General features: G+C 44.8%; 1 protein-coding gene across 1 annotated transcript; it reads left to right on the top strand.

The window, feature by feature from the left end:
- Positions 1 to 864: 864 nt before the first annotated feature.
- LOC135886081 (olfactory receptor 6B1-like) lies at positions 865 to 12,594 on the top strand. Its single transcript, XM_065413966.1, is given in 3 exon segments — positions 865 to 1,170; positions 1,173 to 1,466; positions 11,638 to 12,594. Coding segments are annotated over 3 exon segments (1,557 nt in total).
- Positions 12,595 to 19,529: the final 6,935 nt, after the last annotated feature.

Here is a 19,529-nt window from a genome sequence, read left to right as displayed (position 1 = left end):
TGAACGTTATTATGAAACTTGTCTGCTTTCCATGGAACATTTCTCTTTTCATCCAAAAACTGAAAATATCTTTTTTGTCTGAAAACTGAGTATTTTCAGTTTTGTGGGTTTCAGTTTTCACAAAAAGTCAGTGTTTACCATAACCACCTTCCCCAAATCGTGTTCCAACCACCTGCAATATTTTCAGATGTGCCTAAGAACACAAATCACATTGATTTTAAATCCCTTAGGTCCCTTTGAAAAATCTCCCCTACTCAGTTTTAATGAATTAGGGACTGTTGAGTTGAGAGAGGGATCCTGGGTTTGATGTTCAGTTGGGATAAATTGGCAGAGATCTGGCAGCAATTAGTTTCATAGAGGCCAGAAGGGAACATAGTGATAATCTAGCCTGACCTCCGGTATAACACAGGCTGTAGAACTTCCCCAGAATAATCCGTGTTTGAACAAGAGCAGATATTTTAGGGGTGAGGGGAAATCCAACCTTGCTTTAAAAATTCCCTGTGATGGAGGATACACGTTTAAAACATACACATTGTTTCCGGTCTGAGTTTGTCTAGCTTCATAATCCAGTCGCTGGATTGTGTTATACCTTTGTCTGCTAGATTGAAGAGCCCGTTATTAAAGATACTTGTTCCCCATGCAGGTATCTGAGGATTAAGTTTATTTTTTCCCCTCAGTGCTGAGGGATTTAAAAACTGCAGGATGGGAATCTCATAATAAAGAATATCAAACTAAAGAGCGGTGATAAAAAAAGATCTCATGAAATGGGCATCTGTGATTTTAAAATGTCTGTTCTTTCTTTCCCCTTCTCTCATTCCCTTCTTCTGACTTCCTCCTTCTCCTCTGAGGACCCTCAGCCTAAAGATGGAGCAGGAGAACCACACCAGAGGCCGGGAGTTCATTCTGCTGGGGTTCCCGACCATCCTGGAGCTGCAGGTGCTGCTCTTTGTGGTATTCCTCACCGTGTACCTGCTGACCCTCCTGCAGAACGTGGTCATCATCACCCTGATCAGGACAAACCATCACCTCCACAAGCCTATGTATTTCTTCCTCAGTCACTTCTCCTTCCTGGAGGTTTGGTACATCTCGGTCACCGTTCCAAAACTGCTGGTGAATTTCCTGGCAGAGAATGAGAGCATCTCCTTCATGGGCTGCATGGCCCAGCTATACTTATATTCATCGCCCTGGTCTGCACCGAGTGCGTCCTCCTGGCCGTCATGGCCTATGACCACTATGTGGCCATCTGCCACCCGCTGCGCTACCCAGCCATCATGAGCCACCAACTCTGCCTGCAGCTGGCGGTGGGCTCCTGGCTGGCCGGCTTCCTCATCTCCATGCTGAAAGTCTTCTTCATCTCCCGGCTGTCATTCTGCGGCCCCAATGTCATCAACCACTTCTTCTGCGACATCTCCCCGCTGCTCAACCTCTCCTGCACCAACATGACGGTGGCGGAGATGGTGGACTTTGTCTTTGCCTTGATCATCCTGCTCATCCCGCTGTCCATCACCGTCGCCTCATATGTCTGCATCATCGGCACCATCGTGCGCATCCCCACTGCCCAGGGCAGGTGGAAAGCCTTCTCCACCTGTGCCTCCCACCTCACCGTGGTCATCATATTCTTCTCGGCCACCCTCTTCATGTATGCCCGGCCCCGGAGGATCCACTCTTTCAACCTCAACAAGCTGGTGTCAGTCGGGTACACGATTGTGACCCTCATCTATTGCCTGAGGAACCAGGAGGTGAAGGGGGCACTAAGAAATATGCTGTGTGTCAAGAGTGCTGTCCCCAAGGTCTTCAGCAGTGAACACTAGCTTTGGATGGGGCTGATAATCATCCCACCCTTGGAATCTGCCTTCTCTCATCACACACAAGGGGCCCACTGGAAGTGACCTCTTAAGAATGGCTGGATGGGATTCTACTCGGGACAATAGGTGGCATGAGGTCACCTGAGTATGAACTGAGTTTCATGTCAAGGTTGAGCTGTATCTCGACCGAAGTACGTTGAGTGTAAAGAAGCAAAGAATGTACAGATGTAGAGGAGAACATAAGAACATAAGAACATAAGAAAGGCCGTACTGGGTCAGACCAAAGGTCCATCTAGCCCAGTATCTGTCTACCGACAGTGGCCAATGCCAGGTGCCCCAGAGGGAGTGAACCTAACAGGCAATAATCAAGTGATCTCTCTCCTGCCATCCATCTCCATCCTCTGACGAACAGAGGCTAGGGACACCATTCTTACCCATCCTGGCTAATAGCCATTTATGGACTTAGCCACCATGAATTTATCCAGTCCCCTTTTAAACATTGTTATGGTCCTATAACAGGAGGAAGGACATTTATGCAAGCTCTGAACATAAATCAAGTGGTTTGTGACCAAGGGCAAAGACAACTGAAAGGTCGTTCTTTCCTTTTTGAGGTCTATGTGAAATGAGTTGTGTGGTCTGGATCTCTCTCTGGCTGAGTGTATGCTCAGTTCTGGCTCAGTTTGGCTACCGAACTGAAAGTAAAACAATTCTATTTAATGATAACAAGGATAAAATCAGACTCTTGCCAATTTGAGCAACAAAGCTGCAGTTTCACTGAGCCATCACAAACGGAACCCCCTTCCACCCAGTAGGGTTATGGGTTCAATCCACGGTCACCAGTATGCATTAGGAATAACTTCATTGAAACTGAAAACCCTAATTCTCCTCTGACTCAGATTGGGGTAAATCAGAAGTAACTCCAGGGGGTCAATGGGGCTCATTCTCCTCTTATGCATCCCATTTTTGTTCAGGAATAACTCCTCTGGAGTCAATGGGTCTGATTCTTCTCTGACTCACCCTGGTGTAAACCAAAAGTAACCCTATTGACATTCCTGGTGTTACAGTGGATTAAAGGCAGAGTAAGTGACACCAGAATAAGGCCCTGAATTAGAAGTGAAACAATAAGTGGTTACAGGTTACATTTCCCCCCAGATCGAGAGAGAAGAGATCATGCATTTTCAGTCAGTTTTTATTTCTGATTAAAGAGAAAACCAAACCAAACGCTAAGAACACGCAGTCTTGAATATTTTAAAGGGGTATACAGGAGTCATCACATAGTTCACATTTACAGCTGGATGAATGATGATTTTTTTCAGTTTGCTGCCAATTCAAAAAATAAATAACATTTTAATTTCAGGATGAATGGAAACTGACATGGTTTGAAATTTTTCAACAAATTGAAAGCTCATTTTTTTTCAAGTAGAAATAAAGCCTTTCAGTAATGTTGAAATGAAATGTTTTGTTTTGACCTGAAATATTTCATTTTGATTGTCAGCCTTTTGTGGTGTGCATTCTTCTGTTATTTGGGAGATCCAAGTTCAAAACCCTTTCCCACCTCAGGCAGAGCGCGGAATCGAATGCAGGCCTTTGATGTTCCAGGTAGGCATGCTAACTGTAACAGAATGCTAATCCGTATTATTCTGCTCAGCCATTGTGTGCAACATACCTTATTTAAATGAACCTCAGCTATACCTGACAGGGCATTACAGGATCTTGTGATGAACACATCTGCTGTCTATAAGCAAACTCTATAGCCTGAGCTAAAGTTGATAAAGGAGAAAATGTTACCACTTCCTCCTACCTGTACTTCATTCATTTAGTGACCCCGCCTTTGCTTTTGACAAAAGCCTGGAAATTTGAGCAACAAAGCTGTAGTTGGGGCTCAAAATGAAACATTTTGTTTGGTTTTGACATTACCAAAACCTTTCAGATTTTTTTGGTTCAATTAAACTATTTGGCCAACTGTACCCAAAGTCAACAATGAATTTTGCTCAACCCCAAACTGCATGTTGTTTGGTGAATTAGCCACACACCTGAAAAAATTCACCCACCTCTACTCACAGGATCTGTCAACAGGGACTTGGATACCTAACTCCCTTAGTCTCCTTTGAAAAATTCTTACCATAAAGTCCAAAGGCATCATTTTAGAAAAAAAAATAGGGTTGGGGGCAAAGTTGTGTCAATATCCCTGTCTCTTCCTTCCTGCTGAGGCTGCAGTTGCTGGTGTGGGGTTAGCAGGCTGTTCCTATCCCAGACAGGGGCAGGGATGTGACAGACCAGTCCTATCCCAGGGAATAAGCTGGGTGGCAGGCTGGGGTGGATATCTGGGCCCAGGTTGCGCCATGCTCAGCTGAAGCCTAGGCCACCACCATTGATTCCTCTCTGTCTGGCAGGGAGAAGGGGGTGGTGCTGACAGATTCGCTCAATATAATCTGCCACCCCCATGCCTCATAGGCCTGGGGTGTCAGATTTGGCCTGGCTGCCCTTACGTTATGATGGATGGGCGGTTTGGCCAAATGTGAGTGCTGGTGTGGGACCCAGTGCATTAGGCCGCAACACCACGCAAATCTAGTACGGGCCCAGCTGTAGTGTCGACATACCCACAAGAACCCCCACAGACCCAGGGGAAACACCACAGAGCTGGCTGGGGGAAAGTCTGGGGATCAGGGAGGGGGGGGCAACTGCCCCCCTGCCCCATAGCAAGTGACATCCCTAATAAAGCCTTAATTGGAGAGCACTCATGAAGACCCCTCACACAGATATCCACCTCCGAGGGGGAGATCCAAGACTTCATGGGACCTCAGGGTGCTATAGGCACAGCACTTGGATTTTACACCCAACTCCCACAGACAGGCACTGCACAGACACAGAGCAGGAAGCAGTCCTTACTGCTTACAGATAAGACAGACGAAGACTGGGATGGGAAACAAAGGCACAGGCTGGGGAAGTGAGTTGGTCAAGGTCACACAGCACATCAGTGGCAAAGCCTACAGCAGAACCAGGGTCTGCTGAGTCCCAGACAAGTGCTGCATCTCCTCATGGCTAGCGTTGAACTCTGTGGCCATCCCACCTCTATTTTCCCTTCATCCGGGCCCCTTTAAGAACTCACAGTTCAAAGGGGTTTCAAACAATCCCCACAAGGGGTCCCACATATGGAGTCCTCTGGTACATACTGCCCACCAGGCCTCAAGCCCCGTTCAGTGTCCCTGTCCTTTTTCATCCAGAATTACAAAGAATGCAGACTGACATAGTCTTCATGTCAGCTGGGCCTGTACAGTCTCTCCCCAGCTTGAGCAGGGTCTGTCCCAGACCTCTCTATCTGGAGAGCTTTCTCCCACTCTCTCTTGCTCTTTCAACTTTTCCCCTGCTGGCTTAAGGTCCCACAGGAGACTTCATGGACCCTGCAGTAACTCCAGACATGGCTGCACTCCCCTGGGATTTCCTCTTCGCTGCAACTTCCTGATCTTTTATTCTGCGAGCACCTGATTCAACCCAGGTGTGGCTCATCAGGGCTTGCTTAGCCCCAGGCTCTCCATTCAATGGGGCAAGCCACCCTGTTACACCTCCGGATTAGACCCCACTGCCTTCTGCAAAACCCATCCCTCTAAAATCCCAAAGTTCTCTGCATGGCTGTGACTAGGATACCAAGAGGAAGAGGTAAGAGTCATCTTGCATCAGTATTAGCTCAGATGCATCCCTGAAATATTGAAAAACTACTTAATGGTGGGAAGGGAGGATTTTTGTTTTCCTTACGAGTAGACAAAAAAGTTCACTGCTGTGCTCCAGTCTGGTTTGCCCAACCCCCTAGCATAAACAATCAAAAGAAATGACAGAACCCAGGTTACACAAATAGGATAGCTGTCAGGGATGGAACCAGGGTGCTTAAGAGCTGAAGACATAAGTGACTATACCATGAGCTGAAGAGGCAGCTGATGTTGGTTGGGGTTTTAACATTGTACTTCCTATGGAGCAGGCAAAAAAGGAAGATGCAAAACATACACAGGGCTAGCTGGTTATGCAACCAATACACATAGCATCCAAATTTGCCAAAGAGTTGGCCAGTGATTTTGGATGTGTCGGTGTTTGGGTTCCCAACATAAGAACATAAGAACGGCCACATTGGGTGAGACCAAAGGTCCATCTAGCCCAGTATCCTGTCTTCTGACACTGGCCAATGCCAGGTGCCCCAGAGGGAATGAACAGAACAGGTAATCATCAAGTGATCCAATTCCTATCGCCCATTCCCAGCTTCTGGCAAACAGTGGCTAGGAACACAATCCCTGCCTATCCTGGCTTATAGCCATTGGTGGACCTACCCTCCATGAATTTATCTAGTCCTTTTTTGAACCCTGTTATAGCCTTGGCCTTCGCAACATCCTCTGGCAAGGAGTTGCACAGGTTGACTGTGAATTGTGTGAAAAAATACTTTCTTTTGTTTGTTTTAAACCTGCTGCCTATTAATTTGATTTGTTGACCCCTAGTTCTTGTGTTATGAGAAGGAGTAAATAACACTTCCTTATTTAATTTCTCCACACCAGTCATGATTTTACAGACCTCTATCATATCCCCCCTTAGTCATCTCTTTTCCAAGCTGAAAAGTCCCAGTCTTATTAATCTCTCCTCATACCGAAACCATTCCATGCCCCTAAACATTTTTGTTGCCTTTTTCTGAACCTTTTCTAATTCCAATATATCTTTTTTGAGATGTGGTGACCATATTTGCATGCAGTGTTCAAGATGTGGACGTACATGAGACATCTTGGACTTGTGGCACATCTGGAGATTGGGTCCAACAGTGCTCTTAAAAAATGAGGCATCCAAAATCAATGGCACATTCTGAAAACTCTGGCTGGGCTTTTCAAAGGAGATTAAGGGCAGCAGGAGCCCAACTCCCATTGAAATTAATAGAGTCATTGATGTTTTACAACCAGAAGGGACATAATGACCATCTAATCTGACCTCATGGCTAACAGAGGCCAGAGAATTTCATACGGCGATTCCTGCATTAAGCCCATGTCTTGCAGTTGAGCTACAGCATATTTTTTAGAAAGAGTCATCCCGTCTCGACTGGAAGTTTCCACGTGCTGAAGAATTTACCACATCCATAGGTAAGTTGTTCTACTGGTTAATTACTCCCACTGTTAAAAATTCGCCTCCTATCTTAAACCTGAATGTATGTAACTTCAGCTTCCATCCGTTCAATGGGAGGTAGGCATCTAACATTGTTGGCTTCTTTGGAAATCTTTTGAGTTAACTCCTGCTTCATAGATTTGAAAGTCAGATGGGACCACAATGAATATCGAGTCTGACCACATGCAAAACTATGTAGATTGTACTTAGTGACCGGACTGGAACCCTTGGCTCTGAGAAGTCAGTCCTCCAACACTCAAGCAGAGAAAAAAACAAGGTTAAAGCTCTTTTCTGCTTGTTGGATTAGCCACTGGAGGGTGGGACCGCTCATGGATACACAAAATAGCTATTACGTTACTAAAGCATTGGGTTGTCTTGGGTATGTTTCCAAATGAGTGATGACATCTTGAGACACGTCCAAATGAGATCCATTAAACAGTGTGATAGAAAGTCAGTGGGCCTTAGGTATCTAAGTCACCTAGGGACATATTTTTAAAAGGTATTTAGGTGCTTAGTGGGATCTTGGTGCCTAACATCTATGGGTATTAAGTGCGTAGGAGCTTTTGAAAAATCCCACTCAGTGCCTACCTATCTTTAAACATATGGCGTTTTGGTGCTTTCAAAATTGTTCAAAAGTTTCCACCAAACTTAACTGCCCAACCTGACACCACTTGGACTTCATGCCCAGAGCTGCTGAGCACACACGGCAGCCACTGATGTCAAGGACACTCAGTGAAAATTGGGCCCTAGGGGATCTCAACTTAGTGGACACTTGAAAATCTGGGCCCGAAACCAGCCGTCCCTCATTCTCAATATTACAATATGTAATAGTGTGAGTATGCCCATTGCAAGGGCTGTTGTGCACTGATAGACAGATAGATGTGTGCATGGGAATGGATAGAGAGGAGATCAGCATAAAATATTTATGGATAAAGACACAGATTATTATTATAATTGCATTTATATAAATTGGAGAAACCATTGCTTTCCAAATAACTAACCAGATTTTTTCACACTACTGATCAGGCAGTTCATGCCAGTGCAGGAGATACTTTTTTTATTATAACTCCATAGAGAGGTCCTATCTCAGATTAATGTGACATTATCCTAGATCCTCTATAGCTAGGATTGTCCAAGGGGTTCAAGGCAGTTTGATAACCATTTCCTATTCTAAATCATTGAGAGTTTGGTTTCTAATTCCCTTAGGCTCCTTTAAAGCCCAGCCTGCACAGACAACGTTAAGTATTATCGTCCACTCTTTCCAGTTGGAGAACAGAGGCACAGGCTAGACTGTCAAAGGTATTTAGGTACCAAAAACTGTAGCCAGGCACCTAGTGAGATTTGCCAACCATGCAAGCAGGTTAGGCATCTAACTCCCACAGATTTATATGACAGCTGGGTGCCTAAACCCCTTGGGCACCTTTGAAAAGCCTTCTAGGTACCTCATAGACATTAAGGCCAGAATGGGCCATCATGATCATGTAATATGACCTCCTGGGAAATAATTACCTGTTTTGTATCTTTAAAAATCTGACCTGAATGAGTTGTCCAAGATCACACAGGAAGTGTGTAGTAAAATTAGAAATTGACTGCTGCTTGCTTGAGTCCGCCTACAGTGTCTTAACCCGATGACCCATCTTCCTGCCTAAAATCTTCCTTTAAGTAACAGCAATAATAATAACAGCAATTACTCTCCTTGGGCCAGACACATGCACCCTGATTTAGTTGGGTTGCATGGGCTCTAGGTCACTACATACCCATGAGCACAGAATCAACTTTGTCTGTGTGCAGGTTTGATGTCTAGGACCCATTCAGCCAATGCTTATACAGCCTTTAGTCGGTTACACATACACAGGGCTGAGGAGGAGGGTGAGGGAGGGACAATTGCACTCGCGTTCCGAGCTCAGGTGCCCCCCGCCCAAAATGTCTGTAACATCTGTGTAAATAAAGTGAAATGTGAGGGGTTAGGGGCTCATTGCACATGATGTAAGGGGGCCCCAAATTTCTCTCGACTGGCATGAATGACATACGTGTGCTACCAGCGCTTGGGGCTCAGAGGGACAATTAGACCTCAGGGGTTAACGATATATTTACTGTGCTGTTCCTTGCTTCTGGGACAAAGTCAGAACTGCTAGAAGCAGGGCATTTAGTTTGTGGAGTTGCACCTGCTTACATCACCTTTGCATGTGGCCCTGAGAGGATGCAGGGAGGAGATTTGGCTAATGAGTCCGAGGATGTGACTAGATCCTCGCTGTCGATCTGCTGCTAAAGTAAAGGAATGGAATTTTCTTTTCTTTTATTCTTACTTGGGAACTCTGCTCGGATAAGATCCTTAATCTGTAATGTAACCAAAATTACGTTGATTTTAAAGGGAATTTTGGGAATCCACTCAGGGTCATCATGATAGATAGATAGATGTTTGCAGTGTTGTTATAGCCGTGTTGGTCCCGGGATATGAGACAGACAGGGAAGGTGAGGTAATACCTTTTAATAGACGGAAAGATAAAATGAGCCAAAGAGAAATATAAACAGTGGGTTTAATTTAGAAACACCATTACTGCTGTTGTCGTTGTCATTATTATTTCTTCTTGGGAGGGCTTGCTCATGGCTGGATTTATTAGATTCTTGAACAATAATGTGCTGGGAATTTTTGCAAATATGTATCTGGTTTTAGATTGGTGCAGAAATTATACTACTTAAAAAAAGTTGCTAAACAGCTAGGCTTTAAGATAAGCACTATAAAAACCATGGAAGAAAAATTGTGTGTGTACAGAACTGAGGGGGGGGGGGGCAGGGAGGGGGAGAGATTAGATCAGACCACCAGAAACTCTTTATTCAGTTTCTAATCACTTCTAGTTACTCTACTCTAGTCCTGTCTGTGGGGAAACATCCCTAACTCATTGTTATCCCTGTTGTAGTAAATGACATTACTTGTGTCACTAAAGGCTCATAGTGTTACCAATCCTATGCACAGAAATTTGCAGGATTGGGCCATAGTGTGTCTGGCATATGCACTGTTGCCTCTGAATCTATGACTGTTTATAGATTTACTTGTGCCAATTTTCAATATATTTATTTTAGGAAAATGAGGTCTCATCTATCAGAGGTAAATATGAGTCTGTGTATATTTTTGTTTCCTTTTTTAACTGCAAATATTTTTACAACATGAAATGAATGTTAAACTAGTACAATTTAAAGTTATGTTGAAAAGGCATTCTGACACTCATGAATAGAAGAGAAAAGTACAAATGGGGAGAGATAGATAGGTACTGATACAATTTCTTAATTGTTGTTAAAATGTTTGTCTCTTCCAGAGATTGGATCCTGGAATGGCCCTGATTGCTCCTGTCTGATGCTAATGCTGGTGTGAAGTCCTAGGTGCAAAGCTGAGTGTGTGTGAATCAATTAGTCTATTTTCCTCTCACTGTTCTTAAGCTCCAGGTCTACTTCCCCACACTGCACCAATAAGGACTGCTGGTCCGGATCCCCAGTGGGTGTAAATTAGTGTCACGCTGCGGGAGTCAAAGAAGCTATACCAGTTCACACCAGCAGGGTATCTGGCCCACCGTTTTCTTGCTCCTGTGATTACACAAAGTACTGTTTGTTTGTTTGTTTGTTTGTTTGTTTGTTTGTTTGTTTGTTTGTTTGTTTGTTTTAAAGAAACAAAGAAATGACAAATAAACATAAAACAAACCAACTCATGGACTAAATAAGGCCCATGCAGTTATCAGCAAACTAGAAATGTGGAAAACATTGGGCTTAGGTGGGGACTTTCAAAGTTTGCCTGAGGGATTTAGGTACCCAACTGCCACTAAATTTCAATGGGAGTTGGGTGCCAAACTCCCTTAGGTTCCTTTGAAATTCTAAGCCTTAATCTGTTACAATAATAACAACACATTTGTCATCAATGGAGCTCAGAGTTCTTTACTTACAAGGGCCATATCATTACGCTTATCTTACAAATGGGGAAACTGAGGCAGGGTCATGAGCAAGGTCACCCAGCAGGCCAGGAGCAGAACCCAGATCGCCTGAGTGTCAACCCTGTACTGGAGTCATAAGGCCACACTGCTTCTTGTAGGTCTGAAGTATGTTCTCTGGCACTGTAGACTAGTTTATGAGCTGGCCAAAGTATTCACTACAGATTTAGGCTGGGACATCCAGTGAGTTGGGGGCCAACCTCCATTATGCTCTTTAAAACCACAGCCTGACCTCCTGCATTAAACATTCAGCTTTGGAGGGCTACAAAGTTTTCAGAATCAATATAGCTGAGAGCGAGACATTGGCGAGGGGTCCTCAGAACTATGGTGCGGAGTCTGCTGCTGGAGGGAGAGAATTTTGAAGGCACATTGTAAGTCAAACGGATTTGGGCACCCAACTCCTATTTGTGTCTTTTAAAATTTGATCCACAAAATATAGAAGTAAAGCATTGTTGTGAAGAATCACAGGAATTGGGTGTCTGTATCTTTGAAATGCTGTATGTAGTCAATACCAAATAACTTTATTTTGTCTTTCCGCTCTTCATTTTTTTTTTTCATCACTTCTCCTTTCCATATTTCTCTCTCCTGTTTCTTTCTCCACCTTTCCTCTTTTTCTTACTATTGCTTTCTATTTCTTATGTTCTTTTTTCTTCTTCTTTGTGTTTTTCTCCCACATATTTCTTTCTTTGCTGCTTGATTCTGTGCCTCTCAGCATGGAGTGGGAGAACAACACCAGATTCCAGGAGTTCATCCTGATGGGATTCCCAACTGTCCCGGAGCTGCAAGTGCTTCTCTTCATGGTATTCTTGGTGACTTATTTGCTGACTCTCCTGGAGAACGTGGTCATCATCACCCTGATCAAGACAAATGATAACCTACACAAGCCCATGTATTTCTTCCTCAGCAACCTCTCCTTCCTGGAGGCCTGGTACATCACAGTCACTGTCCCAAAACTGCTGGTTAATTTCCTATTGGAGAGCAAGAGCATCTCCTTTGTGGGATGCATGACACAACTCTACTTCTTCAGCTCCCTCATATGCACCGAGTGCGTGCTCCTGGCCGTCATGGCCTATGACCGGTATGTGGCCATCTGCAACCCGCTGCGCTACCCAGTCATGATGACTCACCAGATCTGCCTGCAGCTAGCAGTGGGCTCCTGGCTAGTGGGCTTCCTGGCTTCCATGCTGAAGGTCATCTTCATCTCCCAGCTGTCGTTCTGCGGGTCCAATGTCATCAACCACTTCTTCTGTGATATCAGTCCTTTATTGAACATGGCCTGCACAGACATGACAGTGGCAGAGATAGTGGACTTCATCCTGGCTTTGTTCATCCTGCTGGTCCCACTGTCCATCACCATTGTCTCCTATGTCTGCATCATCGGCACCATCTTGCGCATCCCCACCGCCCAGGGCAAGAGGAAGGCCTTCTCCACTTGCGCGTCCCACCTCACTGTGGTTGTCATATTCTTCTCAGCCACCCTCTTCATGTATGCCCGGCCCAAGAGGATCCACCCTTTTGACTTGAACAAACTGGTTTCGGTGGTGTACACGATCGTCACCCCCATGCTAAACCCCTTCATCTACTGCCTGAGGAACCAGGAAGTGAAGGGAGCTCTGAGGAGAGCTTTCTGTGGTGTGAATGCTGTCCACAAGGTTCCTATCCTGGTCACCATCTCTCAGTAGGACAGAGAATTCCCTACTGTTGGAAAATTAGGTATGGAGGCAAGAAGGAAGGTGGAGCACACTTATGATGGAATTTAAAGCTGGTAGTTATGGAGACTCTGCAATACAAGATGGGTGCTCAAAAGCCTGAGGCAATCACATAGCCAGTCTGTCTCCAGAAGCCTCAATACCGAATCTCCTTTCTAGTCAGTATATCCAAATCCTGTCTCTTCTTTGCCTTCAGGGGACCATAAAATAGGACATGGCTGAGGTGTAAAAATGTCAATATGGGTTGGAAGGTCCTGGAATTTGGGTTGCGTTTTAGACCTGGTGTTCCAATGCCAGCCAATATTTGGTGTCTAACAGTCAAAGAGATTTGGCAATTGGGATATAGACTATGGAGTTAAGTCCCCAAGGGAACAGATGGGAGGCCAATCTCCTGGGATAAGGCTGGACAAAGTCCTGGAAATGTTCTGCCACGATAACTTTTTCATTGGCCCTAAGGAATCAATGGACCAAATCCAGGGGGCATTAGTTATTCTGTACTCATGCAGATTCCACAGAAGTCATTGTGAATTTTCTTGAGTAATAGCTGAATAAAAATTGAGTTGGGAGTTGGGTGTCTCCACTTCAGGTCAGTGTGGATTCTATTCTATAGGATAATTAATCTCAGCAGAATATGATTTTTGTATTTTTATAATTTTGATGTTTATTTTTAAGCATTTTTTCTATTTTCCTTGATTTACATTTTCACAGTTGTGTGATATTTTGGGGTTTAAGCATTTTTTCCCCCAATTCAAAGAGGCCTAAAGGATTTAGGCACCAAAATACTAGGCAATTGAGTGGATAATTCCCTTAGGTAGGCACCATAGGTGGTTAAGAGGGATGTGGGTAGGAAACTGCACTGGGACTCAGTCATCATCTCAGGCCAGATTTCCTTACATAAGACATTTAGCTACCCTGTACCTTAGCTCCTCATCTGTGAATTAGGATATTTTTTTCTGTTCTCAGGAAGAAATCCTTTACTGGTTGTGAGCTGCTCTAATACTAGGGAGATGAGGGCCGTATAATTACCAAAATAGATTAAACCTCTGCTCTATTGTCTCTTGATGACTCCAGATCACATGCATTCAGTTTACAAGTAATACAGGGTAGACCGGCCCTACAAACCCGCCTGGGATCTGAGTGTCAAGCTGGTTTCTTTCCTTCTCAGACAGAATCCTCAGCAACACTGCTTCTGTAGGACAAATTACAGCCTCAATGGCCTCTGTGTAGCCCCTATCCCCTTCTCACCCTGCACTCTGTGATCCCTGTTCAGCCCCATCACCTTCAAAACCTGAACTTCATGACCTTTGCGTAACCCCCCTTTCCCAAATCCTACCCTCAGCTCTACCTGTACAAACTCATTATCTTCAAAGTCTTCCCTCATCAGATGCTTGGAACTTAGTGAACAGTTCTGATGATGTTGGACAAGCAGCCATAGACTTGACTTAATTCTCCCCCAGCTGCATTGGATAGGCAAAGCCAAAAGGAGGAACACAATAGTCACTGGGAGCAATAAGGCTGGTTGAAAATTTTCCATTGATGATTTTTGACAGACAACTGGGTTTTCAAATAAAAAACATGTTTATGGAAAATGTCTGCTTTTTGCATTTTTTCCTCATTTTTCATTGGAAAACAGAAAATCAAAATGGTTCCAGTTTTCAGCTGAAAAAAAAATCAATTTTTGGCCAAAATACCTTGTTTGTTTGTTTGTTTTACGAAAAAATAATTGTTAGCCAGAAATTAGCACAATGTTTAGTTTTCTTTTTTTCAGTGACAAGTCAAAATTTTCCACTGGGGGAAAAAACAATTCTGACCAGCCCTACTCTAAACACACACAGGAGTAGATTTGCGGAAGAAAACAGGGCTAATTTTAAACAGGTCCTGATTTTTATGTGTCTAGTAGGAAGTTTTAAGACAGATTGGTGCCTAAAAGTCATTGATTTAAATGGGAGTTAGTCATGCAGGGCTCAATGCTCAAAAGAACTTAGGTTCCTAAGTTCTATTTAAGCTCCTAACATCTATTGAAATCAACTCTCATTGAGCATTCAGCCTCTGGAGGCTTTTGAAAAGCTTATTAGGTTCCCAAACACTGTCACTTTTCAGGCCAGAATCTCCTCTGACATCTCCTTCCCCCCTTAAGGAAGGGTTGCAGACAGAGGTGCGTGTGATGGTGAGGTTTACTTTTGTGGCTGGAGAATGAACCAATACTGAAAAATAAAGGAAGAGCAGTGTGAATCCTTGTCCTTTCCTTCTGCAGTATCAGGAATAAGGGGAACTAAAATGCAGGGATAATATTAGGCTAAAATTAGAATGCCCTTCTTATTGGGTCAAACCCTGAAGTCCTTTCTCCCTGAAGGACATCACTGTCTAGGGCAGCATTTCTCAGGGCACTGGGGAGGTTCATAGAATCATAGAATATCAGGGTTGGAAGGGACCTCAGGAGGTCATCTAGTCCAACCCCCTGCTCAAAGCAGGACCAATCCCCAGACAGATTTTTGACCCAGATCCCTAAATGGCCCCCTCAAGGATTGAACTCACAACCCTAGGTTTAGCAGACCAATGCTCAAACCACTGAGCTATCCCTCTCCCAAAAGCAAGGGCCATGGTCCTTTCTGGAAGGGCACTCTCCCCAAGTAAGGCGCACCAGGACAAAGGCACAACTGTCACCTGCCTGACCCCAATGTGATTTGAACACACAACCTTCTGATCTGGAGTCAGATGCACTACTGTTGCACCACGAGGCCAGCTATTTTTAAATTAATGGAGATATCCTATCTCCTAGAACTGGAAGAGACCTTGAAAGGTCATTGAGTCCAGCCCCCTGCCTTCACTAGGCAGGACCAAGTACTGATTTTGCCCCAGATCCCTAAGTGGCCCCCTTAAGGATTGAACTCACAACCCTGGGTTTAGCAGGCCAATGCTCAAACCACTGAGCTATCCCTCCCCCCTGGTTGTAAGATGTTGAGTCAGCAGGGAGGCTGGGTAAAGAGCAGGCCATAGCAGGGAAGGTAGCTGTCAGGGGAGCCATTCAGGTATGGCAGGGGGAGCTGGGAAGCGGGAGCTGGATGTGGAGGGGCTGGTCCATAGTACCCAAGGGCTGGTGTGCTGAAATGAGCCCCACAGCCCAGCCGGGAGTTGTGGCACGAGGGGTGGAGAGGGAGAAGGTGTCACCAACCCCACTGTGAGCAGCCCTGGGGTAATACTGTGCAATCCATCACACCCATTCCTCTAACTCAGGGGTCAGAGTTCCACGCCTTTACGGCCAGAGACTAGAGGGTTCTGTCCTAATATCAGTCCCAGCCACGGGTATATTTAATAAACAAAGGGTGAGAGGGGAATATAGAGTGACCAGATGGCAAGTGTGAAAAATCAAGATAGGGGGTAGGAGTAATAGGTGCTTATATAAGACAAAGCCCTGAATATCAAGACTGTCCCTAAAAAATTGGGACATCTGATCACCCTAGGGGAAGCAGAATCACAGAAAGGTGAAGGTGACTTGTCTAGGCCCATAGCTCTAAAGAGGAGCCAGGGCACCTGTGTCCCTGGAACAGTGGGCTGTGCAGGGCAAATCTGATTCCTTCACGCACCTTGCATGGCACTTCAATCTGGGTCAGATGGTAGCTTTTGGGCTCTGTATCTCCCGCATGGGCCTTTCACCAGACCTGGGCAAATAAGGGATTTTTCAGTTTGCTGGCAGGTCCGAAAAACTGGAAAACGAAATTGTTTAGGCTTGACCCAAAAATCATTTTTTGGCATATCAGAAAGTCAATTATTTTTGTGTTTCTAGTGAATGAAACATTTCAGTTCAGGTTTGAGCTTTAAAAAAAACCCAATTTGTTTTAAAAATAAAATGAAAGATAATTTTGAAACAAAAGGTCATTTCAACTCAAAGTGTTGAAACTTTTTGTTAAGAGAATGTCAAAATGAAATATTTAGATTTTTTTGGTAGGAAGGGTGGGAAAGGGGTCAATAAAACCAATTTGCTGAAATCCACAGAAATTTCTAAAATGTTTCAATCGACCCAAACAGAATTTTTTGGGGGAAAAAGTTTTGTTTAATTTTTTTTGCCCAGCTCTACTTTTTCTAGTGCTGCTTGCAACGTGTGTGTGGGGGGATGGGGATCAGTTTGTGGACAGGCAGAAAGAGGATTGGACAAAATCTTGCTTCCACGCAACTCCGTCCCCAACCCTGAGATAGTGCAGAGGGGGCAGTCAACTGTATCAGTTGGAGATTATCTCCCATGTGGAACCAATGGGAACTAGGGACCGGATCTCCAAGTGCCAGTCTGGTCTGCTTTGGGGGCAGTGCACTCCTTTGCTCCAGGCTTGTGGTGACAATCTAGCCCTCTGCAAGCTGCCCTGTCAGGCCCCCTTTGTTCAGCCCCCTTTACTCAGAACCTTACTCTGGGCTGAAGTGTGACTTCAGGCCCAGCCTTGAGCAAGAGGGGGTGGGGTATAAGGCCCTGCACCAGGAGCCACTGTGTCTCAGGTGCACTACTTCCCTCACTCACTTAGGTGCTTTGGAAAATCTCATCCACACTCCCAGAATCTGCCAGCACTCAGGGAAATTCAGCGAGGTTTCTTCACACCCCATCTTGCTTAGCCTGGAACCTCTAATTAGCACACAGACACAATCGTCGCAGGTTCCTTTTCCCCACAGACTAAGCATCTGCTGATTGCAGATATGAAGCATTCAGCTAGGGCTCTGTCTATACACCTGTCCTCATGGGTCACTGAGGAAGCCCACAGAGTGGATACATTTATATGTGTGAGCGTGGGGAGTAAATCGATGAAGATCTTCAGAGAAAGGGCTCTGCTGGAGACAGCAAATTTCCTATGTCTGAACTGGTTTCATTTGCAATACACAGAAGCATTGGCTCAGGTACGGCACGGACGGTGCAGATCACGTTCCACTCCTAGCTCAGTGACATCCCAACTCAGTGCCTCTTGCATCTCTCCACAGCTCTTCCAGGTAGGAGCTAAGGCTGAGATTTTCAAATGGCTCCTAAAGGAGTTAGGTGTCCAGTTCCCCTTGAAATGTGAAGGGATTTGAGCACCTAACTCCCCTAAAATCCTTTAAAATCCCAGCCTTATGTCTTGCCCCTGGCTGTGGTGCTTGGGGTCAATTTCTTACACCAACATGTTGCACTTTTGGAGGTCAGTCTATCCATGCAGCAGCCCTGTTTGGGAGCTCAGCCAGTGTCAGAATGCCTAATTTATGGATGGGGAAACTGAGGCCCTTGGGGTTAAGAGACATGCCCAAGATTACAGAGGAATTCAGTGTGAGATTAGGACCCAGAGGTATCTGATTCCCAGTCTGCTGTTGATGCCATTCGATCATGTCTCTCTGGTGAAAATTATGATAGCGGTTTCTGAGAGGTGCATTAGCTGGTCTGAGAATATAAAGATACATACACTGGAAGCAGGTCTCATTTCGTCCAGTAGGGAGCAGGAGTCACACCCACAGACACAAACACACCTCTCAGAGGTGTGCATCAGGTGATAATAACTTTTAAGGTGGGCTGCAAATGAAGTGACTGACTTTCTTTTTGCCAGACAACTATTTTTGGAATTATAGAGTGTGGGCAACACGAAATGGCCAGGATCCAGATTGCCTCTCTGAGGTGAGTTCCTTCTTAATGTATATACAGGGCTGGGATTTTCACAGGAGCCTAAGGGAGTTAGGCACAAGGCTTCCACTGCAATTCAATAGGCGTTAGGCACCTAACTCCCTTAGCCTCCTATGAAAATCTCAATCCAGATCTCTCTGCTACGAGGAGACTATGTTTGGAAGAGGACACTGAAGACAGGGATACTGACATATCTGGTTGTCGATGATTTTACAGGAGCCGGGCACTGAAATGCCCTTACAAGTGTAGAGTTCAGCCTGTAATGGTCTTGGAAAAAATTTTGAAGGAGAAAGTAGTTAAGGACCTTGAGGTGAATGGCAATTGGGACAAATTACAACATGGGTTTACGAAAGGCAGATCGTGCCAAACCAACCTGATCTCCTTCTTTGAGAAAGTAACAGACCTTCTAGATAAAGGAAATGCGGTGGATCTAATATACCTCGATTTTAGTAAAGCGTTTGATACGGTACCGCATGAGGAATTATTGGTTAAATTGGAAAAGATGGGGATCGATATGAAAATCCAGAGGTGGATAAAGAACTGGTTAAAGGGGAGACTGCAGCGGGTCGTACTGAAAGGTGAACTGTCAGGTTGGAGGGAGGTCACCAGTGGGGTTCCTCAAGGTTCGGTTTTGGGTCCGATTTTATTTAATCTATTTATTACTGACCTCGGAACCGAATGTAGAAGTGGGCTGATAAAGTTTGCGGATGACACAAAGTGGGGAGGTATTGCCAATTCGGAGAAGGATCGGGATATTCTGAAGGGAGACTTGGATGACCTTGTAAATTGGAGTAATAATAATAGGATGAGATTTAATAGTGAGAAGTGTAAGGTGATGCGTTTAGGGATGACTAACAAGAATTTTAGTTATAAGCTGGGGACGCATCGGTTGGAAGTGACGGAGGAGGAGAAGGACCTCGGAGTCCTGGTTGATCGCAGGATGACTATGAGTCGGCAATGTGATGTGGCCGTGAAAAAAGCTAATGCGGTCTTGGGATGCATTAGGCGAGATATTTCTAGTAGGGATAAGGAGATGCTGCTTCCGTTATACAAGGCGCTGGTGAGACCTCATTTGGAGTACTGTGTGCAGTTCTGGTCTCCTATGTTTAAAAAGGATGAACTCAAACTGGAACGGGTACAGAGAAGGGCCACTAGGATGATCCGAGGAATGAAAAACCTTTCCTGTGAAAGGAGACTCGAGGAGCTCGGTTTGTTTAGCCTAACCAAAAGAAGGCTGAGGGGGGATATGATTGCTCTCTTTAAATATATCAAAGGGATAAAT

Source organism: Emys orbicularis, chromosome 12 (assembly GCF_028017835.1).
Source record: "Emys orbicularis isolate rEmyOrb1 chromosome 12, rEmyOrb1.hap1, whole genome shotgun sequence".
In the NCBI taxonomy this organism is placed as follows: domain Eukaryota; kingdom Metazoa; phylum Chordata; order Testudines; family Emydidae; genus Emys; species Emys orbicularis.
The sequence above is the reverse complement of the archived record's forward strand: the minus strand, read 5'-3'. Positions and strand labels throughout refer to the sequence as shown.